This window comes from Anas platyrhynchos, chromosome 18 (assembly GCF_047663525.1).
Source record: "Anas platyrhynchos isolate ZD024472 breed Pekin duck chromosome 18, IASCAAS_PekinDuck_T2T, whole genome shotgun sequence".
Lineage (NCBI taxonomy): Eukaryota > Metazoa > Chordata > Aves > Anseriformes > Anatidae > Anas > Anas platyrhynchos.
Window position 1 is genome coordinate 8092630 of NC_092604.1, and position 25139 is coordinate 8117768.

The window sequence follows — 25139 nt, forward strand, 5'->3', positions numbered from 1 at the left end:
CCCCTCTCCGAGCCCCCCCCCCCGAGCCCCCCGCCTGCCTCTGGAGCTGATTAGGGCAGGAAGCGGGTGTTTATCCCGCACGTGGGATGCTCGGAGGAAGGGAGGGAGCATCCCGGCCGCTCGCCTCGGCTTCCCGGCTGCCGCCGGGCTGCAGGGGGCCCGTGACCCCGTGCCGGGGCCAGTCCCGCTCACCTTGACCCCGTCCTGCCCGCCGAGCCCCTGGGGAAGGGGGCAGCGTCTGGCCCACGTCCTGCCCCACAGCCCTGGGGATGGGGTTTCCATCACTTTCACCCCGTGCACGTGCCAGCCTCGGTGTCTCCTCGCTGCTCCTGCCCCCCGGTGTGTTTTGGGGTACGTGGGGGCTGCGGGCAGCTGTGGCCAAAGGTGTTGGGGTGGCACCGGGGATATCGGTGCCACCGCGATGCCCTGGGTGCACCCTGACCAAAGGACACGCTGGGGACACCCCCCTGAGCCTGGCCACCGGGGTAGGGAGAGGGTGGGGGTCCTCGGGGGGGCTCAATTGCAGCCCCCCAGCCCTGAATATTTGGGATGCTGGCACAGGGACATGGAACGGGGACATGGAACGGGGACAGGGGGGCTCCCCAAAGCTGCCCCCAGGCCGTGCTCGGTGTCACTTTGCCCAGCCCCGTGGCAGTGCCGTGTTTTTCCCGGCCGTGGCGCAGGAAGGAGGCAGCAGAGCCGTGGCCGTGAGCTTTGGGGCTGCCATAAATCATAAATCATAAATCATAAATCACAACTCAGCCGCGGGGCCTTGGGGTGGGCAGCGGCTCGGGGGCAGGCGAGGCCGCCGGGACGGTGCGGAGGAAGGAAGCGAGCGGGGAAGGCGAGGGGAGGGGGGGGGACAAAAATCCCCCAAGAAAAAAAAAAAAAAAAAGAAAAAAAAAGAAAGCAAACAAAACAAACCCGACAGAACTCCTGAGCTCGCCAGGCTCGGACGTCAGCCGGGTGCCCAGGGGTGAAGCAGCCACGAGCACGGCGGGGCCGGGGCGCTGCGGGCGGCAGGGCGGGAAGGATGCAGCCATCCGGCCAGCACTGGGGCACTGCCAGCACCGCTGAGCCCCCCCCTCGGGCTGCTGGGGGCAAGGGGACAGGAGATTTGGGATGCCGAGTAGTCCCAAAGCCACGCTGGAGGAGCTGGGGGAGCCACCTGCCCTTGCTGTCCTGTCCCTATGGGGGTGTGGGGTCAGCCCTGCCTCAGTTTCCCCATGTGGTGAGCGGGGCGGTGGGGCTGGGGGGGGGCCCTGCCTCCCCGCTGGTCACTTTGGGTGATTTTTGGTGGCTTTGCCCTGGCTGGGGAGCCTCTGAACTCCCCATAAGCTGCAGGGGGATGGTGCCAGGGGCTGCGGCCACCCCGCACAGCCACCCCCGGCTCTGTCACCCTGCCCTGGGGGCCACCACTGAGGGCCCTGCTGGGGACAGGGGCGCAGGGCTGCCAGCTCCGGGCCCTGTCCCCGTCCCCGCGGTCCCCAGGAGGTGGCAGTGCGCTGTCGTGGGAGGCGGCTGCTGCTCACCCCGGGGACCTGGTGGCCGCTGGGGACAGACCTCGCCGCCTGCCCTGCCGGGTGTCACCCCCCGGCCCTCTGCCCATCGCCACGGAGCGGTGCGGGGCCACCACGGGGACCTGGCCCTGGCACAGGCAGGAGGGACGGGGCAGGAGTCCCCCTTGGCCCTCTTGTCCCCACAATGTCCCCTTGTCCCCGCAGCCACCCCGCTCCCCTCCGGCTCCTGCCTCGGTGCCGATTTGCTGGGACCCAGGACGGGGCTGTCCTAGAGGGGCCCCAAACCCCAAACCTGCCCGCCCAGTGGGGACATCCCAATACTGGGGACATCCCGGCAGTCCCCAGCTGTGGCCTGGCCATGGTGCAGAGGGGGCAGGCGGCAGTGCCACACGGTGTCCCCCCAGCCACCAGTAGCCCCGGGGCCGGTGTCCAGAGCCCTGGGACTCTCCGTGCCATGGGGCACCCTACCCACACCGGGACACCTCGGGGCTGCCCTTGTCCCCATCGCAGTGGGGCAGCTCCTGCCCTCAGGACATGGGGCAGCCCCCCTTCAGCACCGCACGGGGCAGGCTGTGCTGCTGTGTGTCCCCTAAACTTTGGGGAGGGGGTATTTAGGGAGGGGGGCGCACCGTGCCTTGGCATCCCGACCCCTGCCTTGGCACCCTTGGCACCCTGCCCACCTTCAGTGCAGGCACTGCAGCCACCCCCTCCTTCTCCCTGGTGCCACCCCAGGGTGGGGGGGACCCCACTTTCTCCCCCTCCTACCCCCCCTCCAGCACCCGGGCTGCCTCCAGGGCGCCCCGCGGCGGTGCGCGCACCCTGCGGGGAAACTGAGGCACGGCGCGCCCGGACCCCCCCCAAACCCAAACTCCCCCCTCTCCGGCCGGCACGGCTCCAGGGCTGCGGAGCGGCATTTCCTCCGGGCGCCGACCCTCCTCCTCCTCCTCCTCCTCCTTCTCCTCCTCCTCCTCCTCCCGAAGGGAGTCGGTTTCCTGCCGCCGCCGCGCCCGCTCACTGCGCTCTCGGCTTCGGGCAGCGGCGGCGGCCGGGATGTGCCTGCGGAGCCCCCCCTCGCTGCTGCTGCTGCTGCTGCTGCCGCTGCTCGCCCGGCCCGGTGAGTGGGGAGCCCGTCGGGGGGCACCGGGGACCGCCGAGGGTTGGGGGCTTCGAGCTCGGGGCTCCCCGACGGCGGCACCGGGCTTGGCGCACGGGAAACGCGCAGGGGGGGAGCGCGGAGGAGCCGCCGGTAACTCGGAGGGGAACGGGGGGAGAGGAGGGGAACGGGGGTGGGGGGCGAGGGGTGAGCTGCTGGGGTGGGCTGGGGGTGCGGGGGCTGATACAGCTGGGTCCCGGCTCGGATATTGCCTCCCCCCCCTCCGCCGGCCCCAAATCCAGGCTGCGTCACCAGGGTCCCAGGGGTGTCCAAGTGCCCTTTCCCCGGGAAGGGGCAGGCAGCGGGACCCCCTCAACGGGGGCACCGACCCGGGGGGGCTGGGGAATGAGGAAAAAAAACCAAAGCCCCCCCCCCGGTGTCTGTGGCAATAGGGCCAGGGACTTTTTTGCTGCTTTAGCTGTTGGCCCCGCAGCCCTTGTCCCGTGACCACAGGCGCTGCGGCTTCGCGGGGAGGATTTTGGGGGGTGCAGGCGTGGGGACACCCCCAGGTGGGCAGGGAGCTGGGGACACGGGGACGGGGTGCTCAGGGACAGGGAAACATGAGGGCAGCGACAACGCAGGGGCAGTGGGTTCAGCACGTCCCACACGGGTCGGTCCCATGGGGGCTGCTGGGGGTCCCCACTGCCACCCCCGGTGCTGTCACCCCCCTACAGGGCCTGTCCCCAGGGGCTGGGGCCGTGCCCCGGGGGCTGTGCTGTACAGTCCCCATCCGACGTAGCTGTGCCATATGGTCCCTGTCCTGTGGCTGTCATATGGGCTCCATCCGAGGTAGCTGTGCTGTAGGGCTGTGCCCCCTGCAGCTGTGCCATACAGCCTGGTCGTGTGGCTGTGCCATACGGTCACCATCCCAAATAGATGTGCAACAAGGTCTGTGTCCCGTGGAGCTGTGTGTATGGGCGCTATCCTAAAGAGATGTGCAATAAGGTCTTTGTCCTGTGTAGCTGTGGGGTACGGTCGCCATCCTAAATAGATGTGTGATAGGGTCTGTGTCCTATAGTCGTGTGGTACAGCCCCCATCCTACAGCTGTGCCATATGGTCTGCATCCTGTGAAGCTGTGCTGTACAGGCCCTGTCTGTGTGCCATATAATTCCTGTCCTGCATATCTGTGCCTTATATCCCCCGTCCTACAGTGCAGTCTTGTACGCAGCCGTGCCATACAGGCTGTGTCCTCTGTCCTTGTGCCATACGCTCCCCGTCCCACGTGGCTGTGCCATACAGCCCCCCAATGTGGCTGTGCTACACAGCTGTGCCATACAGTCCCCCATCCTACTGAGCCGTGTGTCCCTGTGCCTTTTAGCCGCGCTGTATGGCCCCCATCCCATACAGCTGTTATGCTGTCCCGTCCCACACAGCTCTGTGGTGCAGCCCCTCTCCTACCCGCTGCATGTTCCCTGCCCTGTGGTGTCTGTCCTAAGGAACTGCGCAATGCTGTCCCTGTCCTATAAATCTGAGCCATACAGCCCCTGCTATGTGTGACTGTGCCCCTGAGGTCCCTGAGAGGGACTACTCTGAGTATGGGGCTCTTCCATATATCCCATGTCCCGTATGGCCGTGCCACACCGTCCCAAACATGTGTAGCTGTGCCATCCCCGTCCCGTGTAGCTGTGCCATACGGCCCCTGCCCTGTCTGGTGCAGACCCTTGGGGCTGGGGTGTCCCTGGCAGGCACAGCACCGTGGGGCCGTGCAGACACCGGGGGGCTTCCAGGGCTGGGGGGCTTTGAGCCCCCTTATGGCAGCACCAGCAGGGACCGGTGCTGCTGCCCCGGGGGGAACGCGGTGCTGGCTCTTCCCTTCCCAGCCCAGGTGAGGCTGTGCCCCTCCTGGGGGCAGAAAGCACATACAGAGGGGACGCAGGGCTTGTCACCTTCATCCACTTGGGGACAGGCTGACATGGGACAGGCTGACATGGGACAGCGTCTCCCCCAGTGCTGCACCCAGAAAACCCAGTGTCGGGTGGTGTGGCCACATCTACCCCCTCCCAAACCCCACTGCCACCTCCATGAGGCACAACAGTGGCCCGGGGGTGACAGCACCCAGCCCTGCGGTGCCAGCTCCATCCCTGCTGAGCCCGGCCAGCTCATTGCACAAGTGCCAAGGCGGCACAGGGGGGACGTCGGAGCGGTGCTGCCCGGGAGATCCTGCCCTGCTGGAGCCAGCCCCGGCGCCTGCCCTGGCCCCGTGCCCCCCCCTGGCACCCCCGGCACCCCCTGGGCTTTGTTCTGCACCCGGGGCCTTTGATCCGCTCGCAACAAAACAGGAATTTCCCCCCCCCCCCCAGACATCCACGCGCCGGGGAGACGCGGCAGCTCCGTCCCCGCTCCCCGCTCCGTCTGCGCCACGGCGAGGCCGAGGGCGGGTGGGAGGCTGGAAAAACATAAAGTGGATTTTCTTTCTTTCTTTCTTTTAATTTTTTTTTTTTTTTTTTTGTATTTCCTGGAGTACAAAAATAAATGCGCCCTTATCTGATTGACCCCGCGGGTGCAGGCTGGGCCCAGCTGAGCGCCGTTATCTGATGCTGACATCATGCTGGAGGCTGCTGCTGCCTTCCCCCGGGGACGGGGACGGGGATGGGGACGGTGCCCGGGTGGCACCGCTGCCCCTCGTCCCCTCCGCAGCATCCCTGCCCCACGCCGGGGAGAAGCCGGCCACGTCCCCACACCCTACGGGATGCCACCCCGCGGGATGTCACCGGAGAGGTGACAATCTGCCCGTCCCCTGCCCTGCGATGCCGGGGGCCGGGGGCCGTGCCCGGTGCCGCCGGGGCAGGAGCGGAGGAAAGAGGGCCGCGGGCTGCGGCGCCCAGATAAGCGGCTGTTTATCTTCCTCCCGATGCTGCGGCCGCCGCGCCGGGGGGAGGAAGCGCCGGACAATAGGTGGGCCCGTGGCAGCGTCACCGCGGGGCCTGCGCCGTGACCCCGCCGCCGCGGCCTCGCCACCCCGACGCAGCCCAGGGACGGCTCGGGGGGACCCTTGCCAGGCTGCGCCACCCTGTCCCCGTCCCCATGGGGTTGTTGGGTGCCCCGGTGCTGGCACAGGGCCCCGGTCACCTCCCAGCGTGGTGGCTGGAGCTGCCAGAGAGCCCCCGGGGAGGGGACAGCGCTCGGTGGCCACATCCAAAGCAAGCGCGGAGCCCCCAGCCCCACAGGGATGCCCTGGCGCAAAGCACCCCGCAGGGCAGGGACCCTCCCAGCCGTGCCACCCATGGGTGCAGGGGACGACTTGGGGACAGCTGGGCTGTGGCAGCACTGCCCAGGGCAGGGGAAATGGCCACGGTAACCTCTGAGTGAGGCAGGCTCGGGGCTTCAAACACCTTTTTTTTGCCGTCAGGATTTCCCTTGGCAGCTGCGGGGCCCCGCTCGCTCGCCAGCCCCGTGTGGGGCTCTCGGTGTCACCGCCGCCCACCCGCCTCGCACCTCGGTGCCATTTCCACACCTGGGCTTCCCAATTTCCGTCAGCACCGGGGGGAGGGATGCGGGGGGGCCGCTTTTAGGGGAAGCCACGCGGGAGCTCTGGCACGCGGCGGTGCCGCACGGGGACAGTGGGTTTTTCCAGACCGGATCCCAGGGCCATTAGGGGATCGCTGCGCCGGGCAGGCCCTGAACAGAGCCAGGACTGGGGCCGGCGTCGCTGTGCGGGTCCCCTCCCGCTTGTCCCCTGTCCCCAGTCTGCGTGGCAGTGACTGATTTCTCTTGTTTTCCACCCAGACCTCGTCCCCGCCGAGGGCTGCGACCTGCGGCCGGTGGCGGCGGAGCACCCGGTCACCCTGTCCTACAGCACGAGCACGGTGCCGTGGGGCTGCGTCAGCAGCAGCTCCCTGCACAGCGCCAATGAAGTCCACGTCCTCAGCATCCAGTGGTCCAAGGTGAGCCAGCAGCACCCCACACATCAGCCCCGGGCACCACCGGGGTGCTCATGTTGGGGTTTTCCGTGTCCTGCCCCCTCCCTGGTGCTTTTCCAGCCCCCCCCGGGTAAATGCAGCCCCCTGGCCCCTGGCACGCTGCGCTCAGCGCGGGGCTGTCGAAAGCATTTCCTGTAAATCAGGAGCGGGGAGAGGAACCAGATTAACCTTTTCCACAGTGCAACTTCCCCACACGGCTGCGCTTCTCCTCTGAGCTGAAGCTGCAGTTTCTCCGTGTCCCCAGAGGGGAAGTTTAAAGCCTTTTAAAGGCCACCATTCTGACACTTCTCTGGCACCGCAGGGACTGTCCCCACAACCCGCACGTCCCGCGGGGAGGTGGCTCTGCGGGGAGCAGCAGTGGGGCAGAGCCCAGCACCCACGGGGACGGTGCCGAGGAGGGCAGGAGGGATGCAGGGAGGCTCGAGGCGCTCACATCACTGGCAGCGGAAACGCAGCCACCAGAGTTTCACTGCTGCCTCAGGGCGATAACCGAGCTGGGCGCTCCGGGTGGCTTTGGGGTGGCGCTGGGCACAGCGGGGCAGCGAGCTGGGGCTGTGTCCCCACCTGGTGCGGTCCTGAGAGCACGGGCAGGGCAGGAGGAGGCAGCTGGGGGGGCAAACCCCACTGTAGGGCCCCTGCTGAGCTTCCCTTGAGCTCTCAGAGCCCCAGCAAGCACAGCACCACATTTTAGCCCAGCCCCAGCTGCCCAGCACCACGTTCCCCCCGCCGCCTCCCAGCTCTCCCAGTTCTGCTTTTTGGGGGCGCTGAGCAGGGGCGGCGCAGGGGGAGCCGCTTTGGGGGCAGCTTCTGCAGTGCCCCACACCCGCGGCGCCCCGGCACGGCCTCACCCCACACGCCCTGACGGGAAACCTGGCCCTGACGCAGGCAGGCGCCTGTGGCTGAGCGTCAGGGCCGGGGGTGCCCCGGCTTTGTCACCGGAGGCGGCAGGGGACACGCGCTGATGTCACGGCTGCGGCACTCGGCTCGCCGGCACCGAGCCCTGGGCGCGCGGGGGGGAGCGGGGCAGGGACCCGGCTCCGCTCGCAGAAGAATTACTGGAAGCCGCTTTCTATAAGCAGATCCCTAAGAAGAAAAAAAAAAAAAAACAACACCGAGAAGAAAAACCTAAAAAAAGGCTGCAGCGGGGCGAGACGCAAACCGAGCCTCCCTGCGCTCGGCGGGCACCAAACAATGGAGCGCCGCAAAACACGCGGCAGGAAAACCAGCGCCGGCTCCTCCCGCCGCCACGGGGCCACCCGGGGTCCCCGGCCACCCACGCGGCCAAGCTCGCCCACGGGGCCACGGCCGGGCCAGGCGGTGCCCTCGGCCCCGTGGTGCCGGGCAAGAGGCTGGCACCGCTGGTTGTGCCGTGCCTCGGTGCCCACGCAGCCCCGGGCGGCTCGCCGTGCCCGCTGTTGTGCCGGGAGCGCTGAGCCGGGCGGTGGTTTCCAAACTTAGCGCCTGGCTCCCCGGCTTCCTGACGCGGTTTTCCGGCTGAGCCGAGCCCTGCGGCTGCCCCGGGGCTGGAGCGGCTCCGCGGTGTCAGGATGGGGCCGGGAGAGCCATGGTGGGGGATCCTGGTACCCAGGGTGGGGATGTGTCGGTGCGTGGGGTTGGGGATGGGCCAGCCCCGGTGTGGGGACGTCCTGGGCTGCTCTGTGGGGATTTCCAGTTCCCGGTGTGGGATGCCCCAGTCCCCAGTGCTCTGACACCCACAGTGGGCACCCTGGCCGCAGCATGGGGTGCTCTGTCCCTAGTGCAAGGACACCCTGAGCCCTCATCTGGGGACAGCCGGAGGGTTTTGTCCCGCTGTGGTGTGCATGAGCATCCAGGTGGCATCCCTGCATCCCTCACCTGCCCCAAGGCCATAACTCCAACCCCACAGCCCAAGCATGGCCAGCCTGATGTCCCTCCCTGCTGCCCCATCACCGGGGACACAGGGGGGGCTCTGTCCCAGCCGTGCCGCGGTGCTGACCCTCTCCTTGCTCCCCCAGGGCCCATCCACCACGCTCAATGTGTTGGTCACGGCTCCAGCCAGCGGCTGCACCCGGTCGGCGGTGCTGGTCCTGCAGTGCTCCCAGTGCTCGGCCTCCATCACCTCCCCGTGCCCGGAGCTCATCGTCCTCACCGTGAGTGCTGCGGGGACAGCGCCCTGGGAGCACTCCTTCTGGGGGGCACAGCGGGGCTGGGGACATCCCCGGGGTGCTTGGGGTGCCCACGGGGGACGCCGGTGCCCTCTCCCTCTCCCCAGGGCCGATGCGCCCGGCCCCCGGCGGCGGATCTGAGCGCGGGGCAGGCTGGGCGGCGAATGACGCACGGGGCTTGAAAAAGCTGCCGTTTCCTCCGGCTGCCGGGAGGAAGGTCAGCGATGGGGTTTGGCTCCAGCGAGCTGAGCCAGGGCCGGGAGCTTTGTTAGGAAAATAAACCTCCGGCTTTGTTTTGCGGCTAATAATAAAGCGGGCCGAGCTCCCCGCGTGCCGCCGGCCGGCCGCGCCGCTCCCCCAGGTCCTCCACGGAGCCGCGATGGGGTCAGGCCCTTGGAGATGCCCACCAAGCTGCCTTCAAAGCAGCGCCCTCCGTGCTGGGAGGGTATTTTCCTGGCTGCAGACGGAGCCGGGGAGGGATCCATGCGTCCTGCCCCGGCTCACGTTGCCTCTCGCCCTCAGGACGCCTTCGTGATCCAGGGCAGCCCCGAGGTGCAGCAGAGGGAGCTGCCGGCGGCTGCCAGCAAGGGGCAGCTGCTGGACTGGGCACGGGGCACCTACGGGGGCATCACGTCCTACAGCGAGCTGTGGGACCCGCGCACCATCCACCTCCGCCTGGGCGAAGGTGCGTGGGGGACAGGGGGTGGCGGGGAGGGGGGACACACCGGGTGGCACCAGGGTGGGGAGGAAGGGGCTGCAGGGCTCTCCCTGCTCCCAGCACACGCCGGGTCCACGGGGTGGTGGTTCCCCTGGGCACCCTCTCTGTGCCCACCGAGCGCGGTTTGGTTTCGGTGACCCCAGCTCTGCCTGTGCCCCCCCCCAGATGCCCGCAGCCCCCCAGACTGCGTCCCCCAGGAGCACTTCGACGCCGCGCCGCACCTCGATGCCGAGGTGTTCTCCCAAGGGATGAGGAGCTGCGCCAGCGGCAGCGCCCACAGCTCCAGGACTGCCCACATCATCCAGCTGCAGCCCGAGCACAGGTACCGTGCGTGTCCCCCCCCCGGGAGGAGGGCACAGCTTGGGGAACCTGGGGAAGGGGTCGGGGTCTCTTGGAGACTCCGGACCCGGCGGAGTGAGGGGCTGAGGCTGGAGGGGGTCTCGTGCTCTTGCAGCTCGCCCCTCACGGAGGTGAACCTGTCCATGAGCTGTTCCGAGCCGGCAACGGGCAACCACATCCTCATCCTGCAGAGCCACACCAACCTCACCTGGATCCTCTCGCCTACCGGCTGCCACGTCAGCTTCCTGGTACGGCGGGGACGCGGCGGCCCCCAGAGCCTGTCCCCACCTCGGTGCGGCCCCGACCGCGGTGGCTGCTCACATCTGGATGCCCCCGGCCCCGCTAAGCCCCCCCCGTGCCACCCCCACAGGTCTCCAGCCCCTACAGGATCACGTCCATGCCATGGCAGCTCATATCTGGAGGGACGCTGCCCGACACGGAGCAGGGCCTGGTCGCCAAAGCCTTCGAGAAGAACTGCAGCGTCATCGCCTCCTATTCCATCATCCCCACCAGCCCCCGCATCACCCTGGAGATCCAGGAGCGCGGTGGGTCCTCGGCGCCCCTCCTGGGCTCAGGGTTTTTGGGTTGGGGGTGTCCCCGCTCAGCCCCCCGCGTCCTCTCCCCGCAGAGGTCCCGAGGAAGCCGCCCCCGATGCTCACGTCGCCGGCCCCCACCTTGGACACGCTGCCCAACGACCTGCTCCTCATGCTCCGGCCCTGGAAGTGCACGGATGACACCATGGAGATCATCATCACCAGGTCCCACCTGGAGGTGAGGGCACCGCCGGCGTGCTGGGGGGGGGTCTCATCCCGCTCCAGGTGCTGGGGGGATGCTGGGGGGGGGCTGGCCGGGCACCCTGGAGGGAGCTGTGGGCACGGCTGGTGGCTTTTCTCTTAGCCCATCAAGGACGTGGTGAACATCACCCTGCGGGACATCAGCTGCCAGGCGGAGAAGAACGCCACGCACTTCATGCTGCGCACCCCCCTCAGCCACTGCGGCACCTCGCTGGAGAGCCAGGGCAACGCCAAGAACGAGGTGAGGGGATACGGGGGGGGGCAGGAGGTGTCCCCATCCCACCAGGGATAAGGGACCCCACCGGCGGGATGCTCACGGCCACGGCTCAAGGCTGACCGAGCCTTCCTCCCCTCCTCGCAGCTCATCCTCAGCCTGTCCAAGGGCTCGGTGCCCAGGATTGTGCGGGTAAGTGCCGGTACCGGTGCCACGGGGTCACGGGGTGCCGTGGGGTGGCTCACGCTGTCCCTGTCCCTGTCCCTAGGTGGCCTTCCAGTGCCAGATCCCACGGGAGCTCTTCCTGCGCCTCTTCCCCACCGCTGCCTTCGAGGTGCCGCAGACGGAGCTGGAGGTCAACAAGGAGGCTTTCGTGCAGGTACCGCAGCGCCCGGGCACCGCGGGGAGCGTGCCGGGGGGGGTGGCATCCCTCACGGTGACCCCGTGTCCCCCATCCCCGCAGGCCTCCATGCGCTGGGACGACTACCCGGCCGACCTGCAGCTGAAGGAGTGCTGGCTGGTGGCAGCGGGGAGGGAGCCGCTGCTGCTGGTGCAGGCCAACAAGGCGCAGAGCTCCAGCGTGGCCGTGCTGGAGGAGCCCCCCGGCAGCAGGGCCAGGAAGGTTTGGCGATTCCGCTTCACCTACGCCGTCCCCGAGGGCGGCCACGTCCCCTTCTCCGCCGCCCTCAAGTGCAAGGCCGGGCTGCAGGTCGGTGTGACACCCCCGTCCCGGGGTCCCCGCGGGTGTCCCCAGCCACCCGTCTCCAGTGCCAAGCTGGGGACAGCGCCCCGGGGCCACAGAGCCCCTGGGTATGGGGGTCCCCAGCCCCGTCCCCGTGGGATGGTGGCACCGGGGTGGTGGCGGTGGGGCAGGGCTGTCCCCAAGCTCACCCCAACCCTCCCCGTGCGCAGAACAACACCATCTTCGAGAAGGTTTTGGAGGTGACCGTGAAGGACGTCTGGAGGCCACCCAACAGTGAGTTTGGGGCTGGGAGGAGCCGTAGGGAGGTTTTGGGACGGTGTCACCGTGCTGACGGCCCCGTGTGTGTGTCCCCCCCCCTGCAGACCGAGGGCTGGGGCTGGGCGCCGTGCTGGGCATCACCTTCGGAGCCTTCCTCATCGGGGCGCTCCTCACCGCCGGGCTCTGGTACATCTACTCGCACACCCGTGAGTACCTCTGTGGGTGTGGGGGCGGCGAGGGGGGGCCCTACACACGTCCCATGGCTGGGAATCCCACCCTATTCCCCCGTCCCAATCCTCCTGTACGTCCCGGGGGGGTCCTGCTGCTCTCAGCAGCGCATCCCTTCTGGCCGGGGCTGTGTGAGAAGGAGCCTGCCCGGCGTGGCCGCGGTCCCCGGGGTCCCAGTGAAGCCCATCTCCATCCCACGCCTTATCGGGGCCGGGGGGGGCCGGGGAGGGGGCGCGAGCCCTGCGCCAGGGCCTGGAGGCTCTTATCGGGCTGGAAAGGTCAGGTCCAGGATGAGCCATCCCCGGCCGGCCCTGCTGGCGCCGAGATTTGTTTTTTTGTCCCTTCATGTTTTTCTTCCCCCCCCCCCCTCCCCTTTCCTATCCTCCCCCTTTCCAATTTCCCCCCCCCGGTGGTAATGCAGGGCCCATCTCCAAACTGCAGCCGGTCTCCACCACGGCGCCGGCCTCGGAGAGCAGCAGCACCAACCACAGCATCGGCAGCACGCAGAGCACCCCCTGCTCCACCAGCAGCATGGCCTGACCCCCCCGGACCCCCCCTCGCCGCTGCCTCCGCCTCAGCCCCCTTAAAAACCCTTTTTCTGCCCCCCCACCAGCCCCCCAAAAATAATTTGAGGCTGAGCCCGGAGGGGGCCGCGGCCCCTCGCCGTCCCCGGGGCCGCCCTTACTCATTCAGTGAATGCTTTGGCCCCCCCCCGGCAGCCCGTGGAGGGAGGTGGGGGCCCCCTGTGACCCTCCCCGGGGGTCCCCAGCAGATGGGGGGGTGCTGGGGGCAAAGGGTGGGTGCCCCCGGGGTGCGCCCCGGTGCTCTCCATCCTGTGTGGGGACAGTGTAGCCCCCATGTACCCCCCCCAAAAATGCTCCCTGAGCAATGGGGGGGGCCCAGCACAGCCCCGATGGGGTCACTGCCCCCCCCCCCAGCACCCCCCCACTCTGTGTCCCCATCCCATAGAGGCAGCGGGGCTGGGAGCAGCGAGAGGTTTATTGGGGTGGGGGGGCTGCGGGGCCGGGCGGCACGGTGTGACCGATGCGCAGAGAGCAGCCCGGCCCCCCCGCCCCCCCCAAAACACCCCCACCCCCCCCCAGCCAGCTCCAGGTCAAAGTTACAAACTTTTAATAATAATAAAAACCTATCCTACGTTAAATTAGTCGCCGCAACGAGGAGCCTCGGAGTCACACCCGGGGCACCCCCAAACCTCTCTGTGGGGGGGGGCAGCCTGCGTCCATCTCACCCCCCCCACACACACACCCCCCCCCCAAGGGGGGGCCAGGAGTGTCCCCCCCCCACCTCATGGGGACACCCAGCGTGGCCACGGCCACCGCCACCCCCCCATGGGGCTGGCACAGACAGAAGGCACTGGGGTGAGAAGGGCCGGGATGGGGGGGGGGAATCCCATGCGTGCCCGCCCCCCCCCCAGCAGTTCAAGTAAAGGGTGAAGGACCCCAAATCCCGCTCACTGGGACAGGGAGGGGTCCAGCAGCTTGAGGACCCCCCCCACCAGGTGCAGGCTGCCGGTGACGAGGACGTGGATGGCGGCCGCCTCCTGCAGCAGCACGGCCCCGCTGCTGGCCACGGGCTGGGGGTGTGCCCCCCCCTTGGGGGGGGGCGCGGGGAGGTGGGGGTCCCGGCCCTGGGCGATCCACTGCAGGGCGTGGGAGAGGCAGGGGAAGACGAGGGAGGGGGAGTTGAGGGGGCGCTCGGCTGGGGGCACCAGCAGCAGGGCTGCCCCCCCTCCCCGTAAGGGGGCCGGCTCCAGCAGCCCCCCCACTTGCCGGGGGGGGGACAACCAGGGGGTCTCCTGGCCCCCCTTCTCCTCCAGCAGCCGCCCCCACGTCTTCTGGTTCTCCAGGCAGCGGGTCAGGGCGTTCTCCAGGGTCACGGTGAAGTTTTGTTGGTCTGGGGGGAGGGGAATGAGTAAAAAGGGGGGGGTCTGGGATGGAGAGGAGGGAGGGGGGGCGCACCAGGAGGTCCCAAAGCCCCCCCCTCCCAGCACTCACCAGCACTGCCGGTCACTGACAGCTCCGTGAAGTTGGGGCAGAAGACGGCGTAGTCGAAGTGGCAGGGCTGCAGGGAGAGGGGGGCTCAGCGTGCAGGGGGGGCACCGGGACCCCCACCCACAACCGCAGTGCCACTGGGACCAGTCCCAGCCCAGTGGGGCTCTTGGGGGGGGGGCACGGAGCTGGGGGTGTCAGGACGGACAGACAGACAGACAGCAGCTCCACCTCGTGGCTCCTGCACCCACGGCACAGCGGGGCCCAGGGGCACACAGGGGGGGGCGCTCAGCCCCCTGCCAGCACCCGCTGCCCCCCCGTAGCCCCCCCCCCCCAAAAAAAAAACCTCACCAGCAGCAGCTTGAGCAGCGCGGCCGTGTCCCGGTCCCCCGTGGCGTTGAAGAGCAGCACACGCACCTCGGAGCCGCTGCGGGGACAACAGGGAGGGGGTGAGCGCCACCCTATAGCCCCCCCCACCCCCCAAGGACCCCGGCATGGCCACCGGGTGTTTGTGTGCCCCCCCCAGCTCCCCCCCCATGTCCCCTCCTTACTCCTGGGGCTTGTCGTGGCTGAGGGCAGCCTGGCGGAACCAGCGGACGCAGGCCTGGACGCTGCTGGTGGTGTGCGCCCCGTCCAGGTACCAGGTCACGGCGCCGTGGGGCAGCACCTGCGTGCGGCCCAGCCACTCCGTGTCCCTCAAACCTGGGGGGGGGGACACAGGGGACACAGGGGACACAGCTGGACCCCCCTCATTTCATCACCGGGACCCCCACAAGCAGGGGTATGGCGGTGGCACAGCAGGCGGCGGCAGAGCATCACCACGCGGCCGTGCCAGGGACACCCGGGATGTCCACAACCCGTTACAAATGCGCTGGTGGCACCGGGGGGGGTCACACGCGGCCCCCCCACCCCGTACCCACCCCTCACCTTGGATCATGGCATCGCTGGGACGAAACACGGGCGCCAGCGGCACCGATGGCTGTGCCAACAGCTCCGTGCTGAGCGGCACCTCCGGCAAGACCTCGGGACCTGCTGCGGGACAGGCACCAAAACGTCACTCATGCCCCCCCCCCGCCCTATTTTCCACCCCGTCTGCCCCCCCCCTTTCCCCGCCTTACCCTCGTAGCCCCGCCGCTGCAGCCACGTCCTGGCGAGCTGCAGTGCCAGCGCGGCGTTGGAGCGCTGGTGGCCGCCCGCCAGCCCCAGCTCCAGCGCTTGGCTCCCGGCCTCGAAGGCGTCCAGCTCCGGGCAGACGTAGAGGGGGCACTGCGGGGACAGGAGGCTGAGCCCCCCCCCCCCAAACACCGCACGGAGCCCCCCCTGCTCGCTCCCAACCCCGTCCCTGAGCTCACCCCAAGCTCCCGGGCTCGGTCCCGCAGCACCTCCAGCGGCCGCTCGGGCTGCGGCACGGTGAACGCCGGCACACCGGGCTGCGGGGGGGAAACACGGAATTAGGGACGGCCCCCCGAGCACGGCCCCAAAGAAGCCCCCCCTCGGGGGCGCGGGGGCTTGTCCCTCACCTTAAAAATGCCCCCCTTCTGCCAGGCGATCTTCTCCACCGTGTCCCCCAGGATGCTGGTGTGGTCGATGCCCAGTGAGGAGACGCCGCACACCACGGGGGTCCTGGGGACACGTTGGGGGGGCTCAGTGGGGGTGGGGGGGGTGGCACGGGGACGATATGGGGACAACGCGGGCGCCCACCCTACCTGATGATGTTGGTGCAGTCGTAGGCGCCGCCGATGCCCACCTCCAGCACCGCCAGGTCCACCTGGGGACAGAGGGCATGCGGGGAGATGTCAGCGGCGAGCGTCCCCGGGGATTTGGGGGTGACGGGTGACGGGATTTGGGGTCCACCGGCACCACGAGCTGGGCACGACCCCCCCAGGGGTCATCCCCCCCCCAAATCCGCGGAAGCACCGCGCCATCCCCTACCTTTTCCTGCAGGAAGACGTGGAAGGCCATGATGGTGAGGAAGCGGAAATACGCCGGCATGCTGGCCTGCGCCGCGTCCTGCCGCGATGGATAAGGATTAGGGACGACCCCAAGGGGCTCCCCAGTCCCCACTGAGCCCCCAAAGCCCCCCCCCGGTCCCAACGAGCCCCGGGAAGCCCCCACCTTGGTCTCCTCCAGGCGGTTGTAGACCAGCCAGAAGTACTTGCTGAAGAGCTCCTTGCTGAGCGGCTGCCCGTTGATGCGGATCCGCTCGCGCACCTGCACCAGGTGCGGGGAGCTGGGGAGGGAGGGGGGGACACCAAAAAAAACAAAAAAAAAAAAAAGGAGAGAGGTGACACAGGTGACACCCTCAGGCATGGCCTACGCGGTGTCCCCGTGTCCCCCCCAAGCCCCCCAGCCGCTCCTGCCCACCTGTAGAAGCCGGTCTTCAGCCCGTAGCCGCGGAGGATGCGCTCGGTGAAGGCGCACGCTGAGCCCTGGGGATGCGGCAGCATCAGCCCTGGGTCCCTGTCCCCAGCCCTGTCCCTGTCCCCAGCCCCATCCCCATCCCCTCTGTCCCCATCCCTGTCCCCATTCCCATCTCCATCTCCATTTCCATCCCTATCCCTTCTGTTCCCATCCAAGTCCTCTCTGTCCCTGTCCCCATCTCTGTCCACATCCCCATCCGTGTCCCCTCTGTCCCCATCTCCATCCCCATTCCTGTCCCTATCCATGTCCCCTCTGTCCCCATCCTTGTCCTCTCCGTCCCTGACCCCTCTGTCCCCATCCCTATCCCCATCCCTGTCCCCTCTGTCTCCATCCCCATTCCTGTCCCCATCCCCTCTGTCCCCATCCAAGTCCTCTCTGTCCCTGTCCCCATCTGCGTCCCTGTCCCCATCCCTACCCCTGTCCCTATCCTTGTCCCATCTGTCCCCATTCCTGTCCCCATCCCTGTCCCCATCCCTATCCCTGGCCCCTCTGTCCCCATTCTTGTTCCTGTCCCCTCTGTCTCCATCCCTGTCCTCTCTGTCCCTGTCCCCATCCCCATTTCCGTTCCCATCCCCATCCCCTCTGTCCCCATCTCCACCCCCGTCCGTCCCCTCTGTCCCCATCCCTATCCTCTAAGTCCTGTCCCCATCTCCATCCTTGTCCCCATCCCCATCTCCGTCCCCATCCCCATCCCTGTCCCTACTGTCCCTATCCTTGTCCCATCTGTCCCCACCCCTGTCCCCATCTCCATCCCCGTCCCCTCTGTCCATGTCCCCATCCGTGCCCCCCCGTGCCCCCCCTCACCTTGCCCTTCGTCCCGGTGACGTGGATGATGTTCAGCCCGTCCAGGTCCTCCACCTGCAGGTCAGCCACCCCGTGGGACCCCTGCGGCCACATCCCAGGAGGGGGGGACAGGGGGACAAGGACCGCGGGGCCACACTCAGGGGCTGGGGGGGTGACATGGGGGTGTGTGGGGGTGTGTGGGGGTGCCCCCCCCTCACCTGCAGCCCGCTCCTCTCCAGGAAGCCCCTCATGGCCTCCAGCTGTGCCCGGGGGTCGGGGCGCTCCCTGCGGAGCTGCTCCAGGAAACTGGCGTTGGTCTGCAGCGAGTTCAGCGTGCGGATGGCGTCCTGAGGGGGCACCGCTGTCAGACACCCCCACAGCCCCCCCCACACAGCCCCCCCACCCCAAAAACACCCCCCCACACCCCCCCAACCCCACCCCCAGCACCCAAACACCCCCCAGGCACCGAGTGCGGACCCCGCTGCACCCCCCACGCTACCAGTGAGGGTCCCGCAGTCCACTTTTTACCTCAACCCCCCCCAATTTGTTGCCCCCCCCCCCCCCCCCCAGTACCTGATAATCCGCGGCGGGGGCGCGCGCGGGGCGCGTGCTCAGCCCCCTCCTCCCCCCCCTCCCCCTCCCCGCCGCCGCGGCCCGCAGCGCGCGCAGCCCCCGCGCCACCATCCCCGCCGCGCGCCTCTCAGGCCCCGCCCCCCCCGGCCACGCCGCTAAACGGCCCCCCCCCCCCCCTTTTTTATAAGCCTTGACGCCGCCGCCGCCATCTTGGTTGAGGGCACACCCCCCTCCCCTCCCCTCGGCATCCCGCCGGTGGGCGCCATGTTGGAGAAGGGCAGGGTCCCCTCATAGTGAGGGGCGCTGAGGCAGGGCTGGGTGCACAGGGAGCCCCACAGCACAACCGCGGGGTGGGGGCTGCGAGCACAGCCTTAAACCGCCCAAAATCCTCACAAAAAACCCCCAAGATGGCAAAAAGGCAGCACAGCAGCCCCGCTGCCTCCTCAGGGAGGATGCTCGGTGCCCGCTAGTTGTGTTACCACAGCGGGCATGGCGCCCTGTCAGCAGAGCCCTGTCAGGGCACGCTGCGCCCCGCTGCCTGCCCCTGCCCGCCCTCTGAGGCAGCTCCCCAAACTTTGGGAGGTTAAAGCACAAGAAGCAGGGCCACACACAGCGGGGGAAGGCGCTGGGGAACAAGATCACCTTTATTCACAACCGGCACGAGGCATCGGGCTGATCACTCGCAGCTAACTTCATTTTTTTTTCCTCCCCTCACACTTTTTTTCCCCCCAAGTCCCCTCGCGTCCAGGCATGATCCGGGTGCCCCCCACAAATTTACCTTATAGGTGTCCTTTATCATCCTTGGGGGCTGCTCGGCGTGGGGTGAGCTCCCCACCTCCTCCACCACGAGCTGAGCCACCACCACCGCGGCTTTTACATTGGCCTGGTTAATGCACAACCTCCTAAAGGCCAAAGGTTATCACCCGCCGCCTTTCGTGTGCATTTACGTGTTCGAAAGTCTTGGGATCCATGTGGCTCAGGAGAAGACGGCCATGTGCAGCCGGCAGCCGTGGGGACGAGGTGCTGGGCAGGACCTGAAGGAGCACTTGTTCCACGCCAGCCGGGCTCCAAAGCTCCGGCAGAGTGAGGCAGATGCACGCCGGCACCGTGTGCCACATCTCTGTGCCTGGGGACGGCCGTGGTCCTGCTCCAGACCCACCCATGGAGGGCCAGGACACAGGAGTGGCCCTGGCTCCTCCAACACGGCCGTACCACGCTGAAAGCTCTGCAAGCAGGGGGTCAGGGGCTGCCTGCAAGCACCCCCAGCTCCCTTCCCAATCCAAATTCTTGCTGTGGTTAGCACTAAGCGAAAAGCAGGCAGCCAGCTAGGTGTGTCCCACAGGAATCCTAATTGCAGCTTGGAACCAAGGAAGCACGGACGCCGAGCACTGTGGCAGAGACCAATGATTCCCACCGTAAATCCCGGCTGCACGGAGCAAGGAGCTGTGTCAGCCACCCAGCAGGACCCTTTCCAGGCTGCAGCCCAAAACTCCAGTGAGAGTTAGTCACTCCAGGCAGTATGACGACGCCTTCCCTGAGACATGTCCAAATTACTCAGAGGCACCTGCCTCATCCTACACCAGCTTCTGGGTGCTCAGAGGACACGCTGTGTAGGAGCTAAGAGCAACTGAGAGGCAGAGACGGCCACCAGCGGGGCCCAGTCTGATCCAGGGCAGCTGCTCCCAGCCCTGCGGCTCCCTGCACTGTTTGCTGAGAGCCTCAGCGAGCCCCCGCACTGACACAGCCACCTCCTCCGTCACCAGGTCCCTAACAATTGATCCATGAGATTACCCTAACCAATACAGATTGCCCCAGGGGACACGGGCTGTGGGCCAAAGCTGCAGGGAAACAACCCTGGGCTCGCAGGCTTCACCTCCCCACTCATTCACTCACACACACACACACACACACACGGCTCGCACGCCGCAGCTCCTTAGTGGCAGAGCTGCTGTGCTAGGAGAGGGGACGGCAGAGCTCAGTTAAAGCCACCAGGCACTTCGCCGTGAAGGAAGTCCCTGCCCAGAGAGAGAGACAGAGAGAGAGAGACCCCGCCAGCACACCCCTGCTCACTGCACCTCCCCGAGCAGCCCGGCCGGGACCCCGCTCAAAAGACCCTGTCGAATTCGGTCTGGTTGGTGGCCGCGGGGTTCCTGCCCTGGTTGGCTGGCTGCTGGGGCATGTGGCCACCCCGCCTGCGCGGCGGGGCCAGGTACTCGAACATGGACTGGTTGTGGGTGGACAGCATGTTTTTGAGGTCCGAGGGCATGGGGTCCGACCAGAAGAAGTCGTGGTTCAGGGCGTCGTCGCTGTCGATGCGTTGGGCGGGATCCAGCACCAGCAGCTTGTCGATGAGGTCGAGCGCGTAGGGGTCCTTGACGTAGGCTTTCAGGCGATCCTTCACCTTGCGCTTCTGGCCCTTGGGAAGCTCCAGCTTCTCAAACAGCTCGTATTTATCCACGTTCGGCCAGACCTGGGAGGGAGCAGGAAGGGGAGGGTTGGGAGATAGTTCCAGAGCAGAAGCCATTGAAGCTAATGCCCTCGGGCAAATTGGCATGAGGTGTGCTGAGAGAACAATGCTACTTCAGAAGCTCCAAGCCAGCAGGCCTTGTTCCCACAGCACGGAGACACTGAAGCGCACACCAAAGCCTACAGACACGTGGACAAGTCAGGACAGAATCCTCCCGGAGAGGGAACGGCACACAGCACAGCGCTCCTGAGGATGCCAAAGGATTTCTGTCCTCCCACCAAAAAATAAAAATAAAAAATCTACTGGAGAACCAGCTCAGGCCAACTACAACATCCAGAAAGGTCAACGGACAAAACTCCTCGCTGATAACAACCTGGATGTTCGTGGCACCTTTTATCTTTAGGAACCACAGCCCGCTGCAATCACTTATACTTCCCTCAGCCCCAGTCCGGGACAGGCCGCAGCAAGTCCGTGGGTACAAAAGGGAACACCTCCAGTGCACCTACCAGCGTCCCTGCAGCCACGTGCACAGCCGCCCTCCTCTCACACCCTATTTGATGAAAACCCTGGCCAAGGTCCCTTTCAGCTCCACCTTCCAGCAGAGGGCAGGACTGGCTGCCCTTAAGGAGCTGAGAAAGGGCTGAGCGCTCCCAGCAGGGCTGAGAGCACAGCACTACTCATCTCAGAAGAGCCACGTTCACCCTCGGGTGTTTCAGAGGCTGCACAAGGCTAAGGAAACATCTGGAGCTCACACGAAGCAGCACAGAAGTTCAGTGTCACAGGACACGGCCCCCAGCAGCAGGCACAACGATGCTGGGCACACGCAGCAGCCCACACGCGGGGCAGGGAGAGGAGCAGGAGCATTTGGCCCCAGTTCCAGCCCTCACCACCCCCCTGCAGCTCCCTCCTCCTGCCCTCACCTCCGGCGTGATGGATCCGCAGAGCTGGCTGATGAGGGTGAGCTGGTGCTGCTCCGTGTTGCCCTGCATGATGGGGCTGCGGGTCCACATCTCGGCCATGATGCAGCCCCCGCCCCACAGGTCGATGGGGGGCCCGTAGTCCCGCTCCCCTACGGAGAGGCGCCGCGTTAATCACCCGGGGAGCGAGGAGGGAGGAGGAGAGGACAGAGCCCAGCGCCTACCTAGGAGCAGCTCTGGCGGCCGGTACCACAGGGTGACCACGCGGTTGGTGTAGCGGTTGGGCTGGCTGTTCTTAGCCAGGCTGAAAGCTCGAGCCAGCCCGAAGTCCGCGAGCTTCAGGACCCCGTCCCGCGTGATCAGGACGTTGGCGGCTTTCATGTCCCGATGCAAGATCTGCACGAGGACGGACGGGGAAAGATTGAGCCACCCAGGAGCCCTCCTTTGGCACCCCGGCCCCGGAGATGAAGGACGAGGAAGGATTTCCCCCCAGCCTGTGCTGAGACACCCGCTCACAGAGAGCAAGGTGGGGCTCGGAGCTCAGCGTGGATCCAGCCCGTTACCTTGTTCCTGTGGATGTAGTACAGCCCGTTCAGCAGCATCTGCATGACTTTCTTGATCTCCGAGAGCGTGAACTTGACGTGGGCGTTGCTGAGGAGGCCGGCCAGGTCATGCTCGCAGAAGTCAAACACCAGGTAGATGCTGCCCTTGCAGCGGTTGTACGGAGAGGCTGCAGGAGGGGCAAGCAGGGACAGTCAGAGAGGGACCCCCAGTGCCACCACAGCTCCTCCTGACCTCCAGCCATCCCGGAGTAAAACCTCAGGGCACACAAACAGGGAAACACAGACCCCACAGGCCTCAAGGTCCTTCAGACAGAGGCACTAAGGCAGCAAAAACAAGCATTGGAAGAACAGGGGGTGAGCAGCAAATGTCACGAGAAAGGCAAGGAAAGGAGACAAAAATCTTTGAAAGCTCGATTTGTGTGCCTAACAGCTGTGGGGCTTCCTCCCTACAAACCCATCGGTGCACACAGCGCCAGCCAAGCAGGATCAGCACAGCAGCAAGGGCAAGGACAGTCCAAGAAGAAAAAAAGCAACACAGGAACAGAGAAAATCTTTCTAAAATAACATTAGAAAGCAAGGCGTTCTGCAACCTCAAACGGTATCTACGAAAACAGCCTGATCCAGATCAATACGATTTAAAACTCCAATTTCAATTGCCATTTAAAGTCAATAGCAGGAAACCTCAAATGAAGCAATCAATTTCAATCTTGTTCCTAGGGCACACGTGCAAAACATTAAAGCAAAAGGCCGATTTCCATCAGCTGTACGCAGCAAAACCGCCCATCAGCAGGCAGAACACGAGGGCTGAGCTCCCCCCTGGCTGGGAGGATGCCCGTGGGTCTGTGCGAGTCCCTGACAGGGGCACAGCCCTCACCACGTGAAACGACAGAAGCTGGAGGTCTGGGAACAGTGAGTGCCACATTCCTATTTTTCACGTGAAACTGAGGTCAAAGCGGATTTGGAAGGAAAGTGGAATTTAAACAGAAACCAAACAATTTTACACGTCCACAAAAATATTTACCTTCGGCGTGCCAGACACAGGCAGTCATCACAACTGGCTTAATCACACAAGGAATTAAAAATTAACTCGGTGGCAGTGTTTTTCCTTGTACCCGCCAGTTCCAAAAACTGACAGTAATCAATAGATGCTGCGGAGTAAATTCCGGTCCCCAGTCCTGGGCTGGAGGCTTCCACCTTGTGTTTTTAACAGACCAGCAGCAGCAGACAGCTGCCACTTGCATTTTATTTAACCGAAGTGACTGGCTAGAGCATGGCAAGCTTTAACATCATCTGTCACCTCCAGAACTGCTTTTTCTGGTAAAATCCACAGAAGGGGTTGATGGATATAAAGCAGGACACGTTTTAACCCCATTTCCCTGGGAACTGAGCCAGACCAGGTGCACTGAGCACAGCAGGCACGCTGCCTGCCCCGGGGACAGCCTGCAGCGAGGAGGTGGAGCAGCAGGTAGCTGGGCACCAAACGGGGCCATGGCACATCTGACCCTGCCCCGAGCCTGAGCCCTGGCTGCAACACACCCAGCGAGGGGCTGAGTGAGCCTCCAGCTGGAACACAGCTCCCAGCACAGCCCCGACACCATCCAGCCATAAAATCCATGCCAGGAGGAACGCCCCCAGCTTCGGGTGCTCTCCAGCACAGGTTTATTTAAAGCCTCTCAGGCAGCACGGTGACAGCAGCATGCTCTGAGGAGGGTTTTTTTCCAGCCAAGCTGCAGCACCCATTGAGAGGCAGCTTCCCAAACCGGGGGTGCTGTCACCCCAAGGCCCAGCTGGTGGAGCCGCCCCCCCCAGGGCACAGCGCCCTGCTCAGCCGCCACGCGGGGCTGAAGGAAAACCCACAGCCCCCCAGCAGCTACCTTTGGTCCTGCAGATCTCTATGAGGTTCACCACGTTCTCGTGCTTGAGCAGCTGGAGGATTTTAATCTCTCGCAGGGCCGTGATTGGGAACTGAAAGGAGAAGCAGAAGGTGTGGGTCAGGAGCACAGCCCACAGCCGCCTGGGGGACAGGGAAGCTGTGAGCACAACAACACGGCAGGGGAGCTGCTGGAGCAGCAAAGAACAGCTTATTTTATCAGTGCTTCAAAACGTGACACCGGGACTGTCAGAATTCATTCACCACCGTTATCAGGGGTGATTCTGCCACCAGGCGGAGGAATTTTATTGACCCTGACACCCAGTCTCCCGTGTTTGTTTGCCTGAGGACACCGCACAGCCCCGCCTGGCAGAGCGGCCTCCCCGCTACCCGTTAACGCTGCTCCTCGAGACCTGGCACGTCCCAGCTGTGACCATTATCAGGGAACACACAGAGAGGGAGAACACCCTCTGCTATCAGAGATCAGCCCCACTCCCCGCACGCTCCCCCCCCGACCTCCCCAGTCACAGCCACACGCAGCTCACCCCCTCCTTCTCGTTCTCCATCAGCACCTTCTTCAGCGCCACCTTCTTGCCCGTCTGGCGGTGCTTGGCTTTGAAAACCTCCCTGGGAGGAGGGGGAGAAGGGGGAGAAGGCTGTGAGGGGACGGGGTGGGGGTAGGGTCCAGGGGTAGGGTCTGGGGCTAGGCCGCAGCCCCCCCTCCCGGCCGCAGCCGAGTCCCCGCGGCCCGCGCTCTCACCCGAAGGTGCCCTGCCCGATCTTGGCGAGCTTCTCGTACTTGGAGACCTCATCGCAGAAGGGGCACTCCACCATGTCGTACTGCTTGGCCATCCCGCCGCCGCCCCGGCCCCGGCCCCTGCCCCTCTCCTCACGGCTTCCCCCTTCCCCCCCCTCCCCTCCCCACTTCCTGTTTCCCGCTTCCCGCCGCTTCCGGCGCGCCGCGCTGCCCGCTGGGAGTTGTAGTCCCGCCGCCCGCCGCCATCTTGTCAGCCCTCGCCTTGAGGCGGGCTCAGCCCATGGGGGGCGCCGCCCCCGCCCGCCCCTCAGCCCCCCGGGGGTCGGTGCTGGTGGGGGGGACCCGTGGGGATCCCCAGCCCCTGTCCCAGTGTACACGAAGCACAGCAAACACGGATGGGGACTGCAAGCACTGCCCGTGCCAGGCTCTGTTTGGGGTCATGGGTGCCCAAAGGGGGGACCCCAAATGGGCAGGGACGGGGGCGCACGGCTGGACACAGCCCCATGGCTCCCCGCTGCCCCCACCTCACCTCATTCCTCCAGGGCCCGCAGCCCAGCAGGGTCTGGGGGTGTGAGGTGGGCACAAGGCCACCACCCAGGGACTGGGTGAGGGCAGGGGCTGAGCCTGGTGCCCAAATTTATGGGGTCACCGCGGCTGGGAAACAGCTCCGGGATCACCCGGTGCAGCCACTGGCAGCCAAAGGGGGGGCGTCATCTGTAGGGCTGGCACCGCCGTCAGCGGGATGGCACCTGGGGTTTGGGGCAGCCCCAAAGCTGTGTCCCCGGGT

General features: G+C 66.2%; 3 protein-coding genes across 7 annotated transcripts; 1 reads left to right on the top strand and 2 right to left on the bottom strand.

The window, feature by feature from the left end:
- Positions 1–2473: 2473 nt before the first annotated feature.
- ENG (endoglin) lies at positions 2474–13154 on the top strand. The gene is made up of 15 exons (XM_072025420.1): positions 2474–2634; positions 6401–6558; positions 8589–8723; positions 9261–9423; positions 9622–9778; positions 9911–10043; positions 10166–10340; positions 10424–10566; positions 10693–10830; positions 10951–10995; positions 11072–11182; positions 11267–11512; positions 11716–11779; positions 11869–11970; positions 12414–13154. The coding sequence occupies exons 1-15, from the start codon at positions 2571–2573 to the stop codon at positions 12530–12532; spliced, it is 1953 nt and encodes a 650-aa protein (XP_071881521.1). The 5' UTR covers positions 2474–2570; the 3' UTR covers positions 12533–13154.
- FPGS (folylpolyglutamate synthase) lies at positions 13107–18691 on the bottom strand. Of its 5 annotated transcripts, none has more exons than XM_038165160.2 (15): positions 18557–18691; positions 17424–17552; positions 17227–17280; positions 16366–16430; positions 16117–16231; positions 15934–16011; positions 15708–15769; positions 15522–15624; positions 15354–15431; positions 15120–15267; positions 14929–15033; positions 14553–14703; positions 14353–14428; positions 14008–14074; positions 13107–13906 (listed from the first exon to the last, which is right to left on the bottom strand). In XM_038165160.2, the coding sequence occupies exons 1-15, from the start codon at positions 18575–18577 to the stop codon at positions 13464–13466; spliced, it is 1695 nt and encodes a 564-aa protein (XP_038021088.1). In that variant the 5' UTR covers positions 18578–18691; the 3' UTR covers positions 13107–13463. The 5 variants fall into 5 exon arrangements, with proteins under 5 accessions (XP_038021088.1, XP_071881526.1, XP_071881525.1 ...); XM_072025425.1 differs by having other exon boundaries at positions 17227–17307; XM_072025424.1 differs by lacking the exon at positions 18557–18691 and adding an exon at positions 17779–17935.
- On the bottom strand, positions 18397–24517 carry CDK9 (cyclin dependent kinase 9). Its single transcript, XM_038165161.2, has 7 exons — positions 24356–24517; positions 24141–24222; positions 23600–23690; positions 21726–21892; positions 21387–21558; positions 21166–21314; positions 18397–20248 (listed from the first exon to the last, which is right to left on the bottom strand). Exons 1-7 carry the CDS (start codon positions 24445–24447, stop codon positions 19883–19885), a joined length of 1119 nt encoding a protein of 372 aa, XP_038021089.1. The 5' UTR covers positions 24448–24517; the 3' UTR covers positions 18397–19882.
- Between the last annotated feature and the right edge of the window lie 622 nt (positions 24518–25139).

Bases quoted from the DNA above. Each gene is read 5' to 3' on its own strand.
- ENG (XM_072025420.1), top strand. From the start codon at position 2,571: ATGTGCCTGCGGAGCCCCCCCTCGCTGCTGCTGCTGCTGCTGCTGCCG. The intron at 2,635-6,400 runs GTGAGTGGGGAG...TTTTCCACCCAG, and splicing joins GCCGCTGCTCGCCCGGCCCG to ACCTCGTCCCCGCCGAGGGC. The intron at 6,559-8,588 runs GTGAGCCAGCAG...TTGCTCCCCCAG, and splicing joins TCAGCATCCAGTGGTCCAAG to GGCCCATCCACCACGCTCAA.
- FPGS (XM_072025422.1), bottom strand. From the start codon at position 17,889: ATGGTGGCGCGGGGGCTGCGCGCGCTGCGGGCCGCGGCGGCGGGGAGG. The intron at 16,232-16,365 runs GTGGGCAGGAGC...CTCCCTCCCCAG, and splicing joins CTGAAGACCGGCTTCTACAG to CTCCCCGCACCTGGTGCAGG. The intron at 15,268-15,353 runs GTGAGCTCAGGG...CTGTCCCCGCAG, and splicing joins ACCGAGCCCGGGAGCTTGGG to TGCCCCCTCTACGTCTGCCC.
- CDK9 (XM_038165161.2), bottom strand. From the start codon at position 24,447: ATGGCCAAGCAGTACGACATGGTGGAGTGCCCCTTCTGCGATGAGGTC. The intron at 24,223-24,355 runs GTGAGAGCGCGG...CCCTCCTCCCAG, and splicing joins ATCGGGCAGGGCACCTTCGG to GGAGGTTTTCAAAGCCAAGC. The intron at 23,691-24,140 runs GTGAGCTGCGTG...TTCTCCTTTCAG, and splicing joins TGGAGAACGAGAAGGAGGGG to TTCCCAATCACGGCCCTGCG.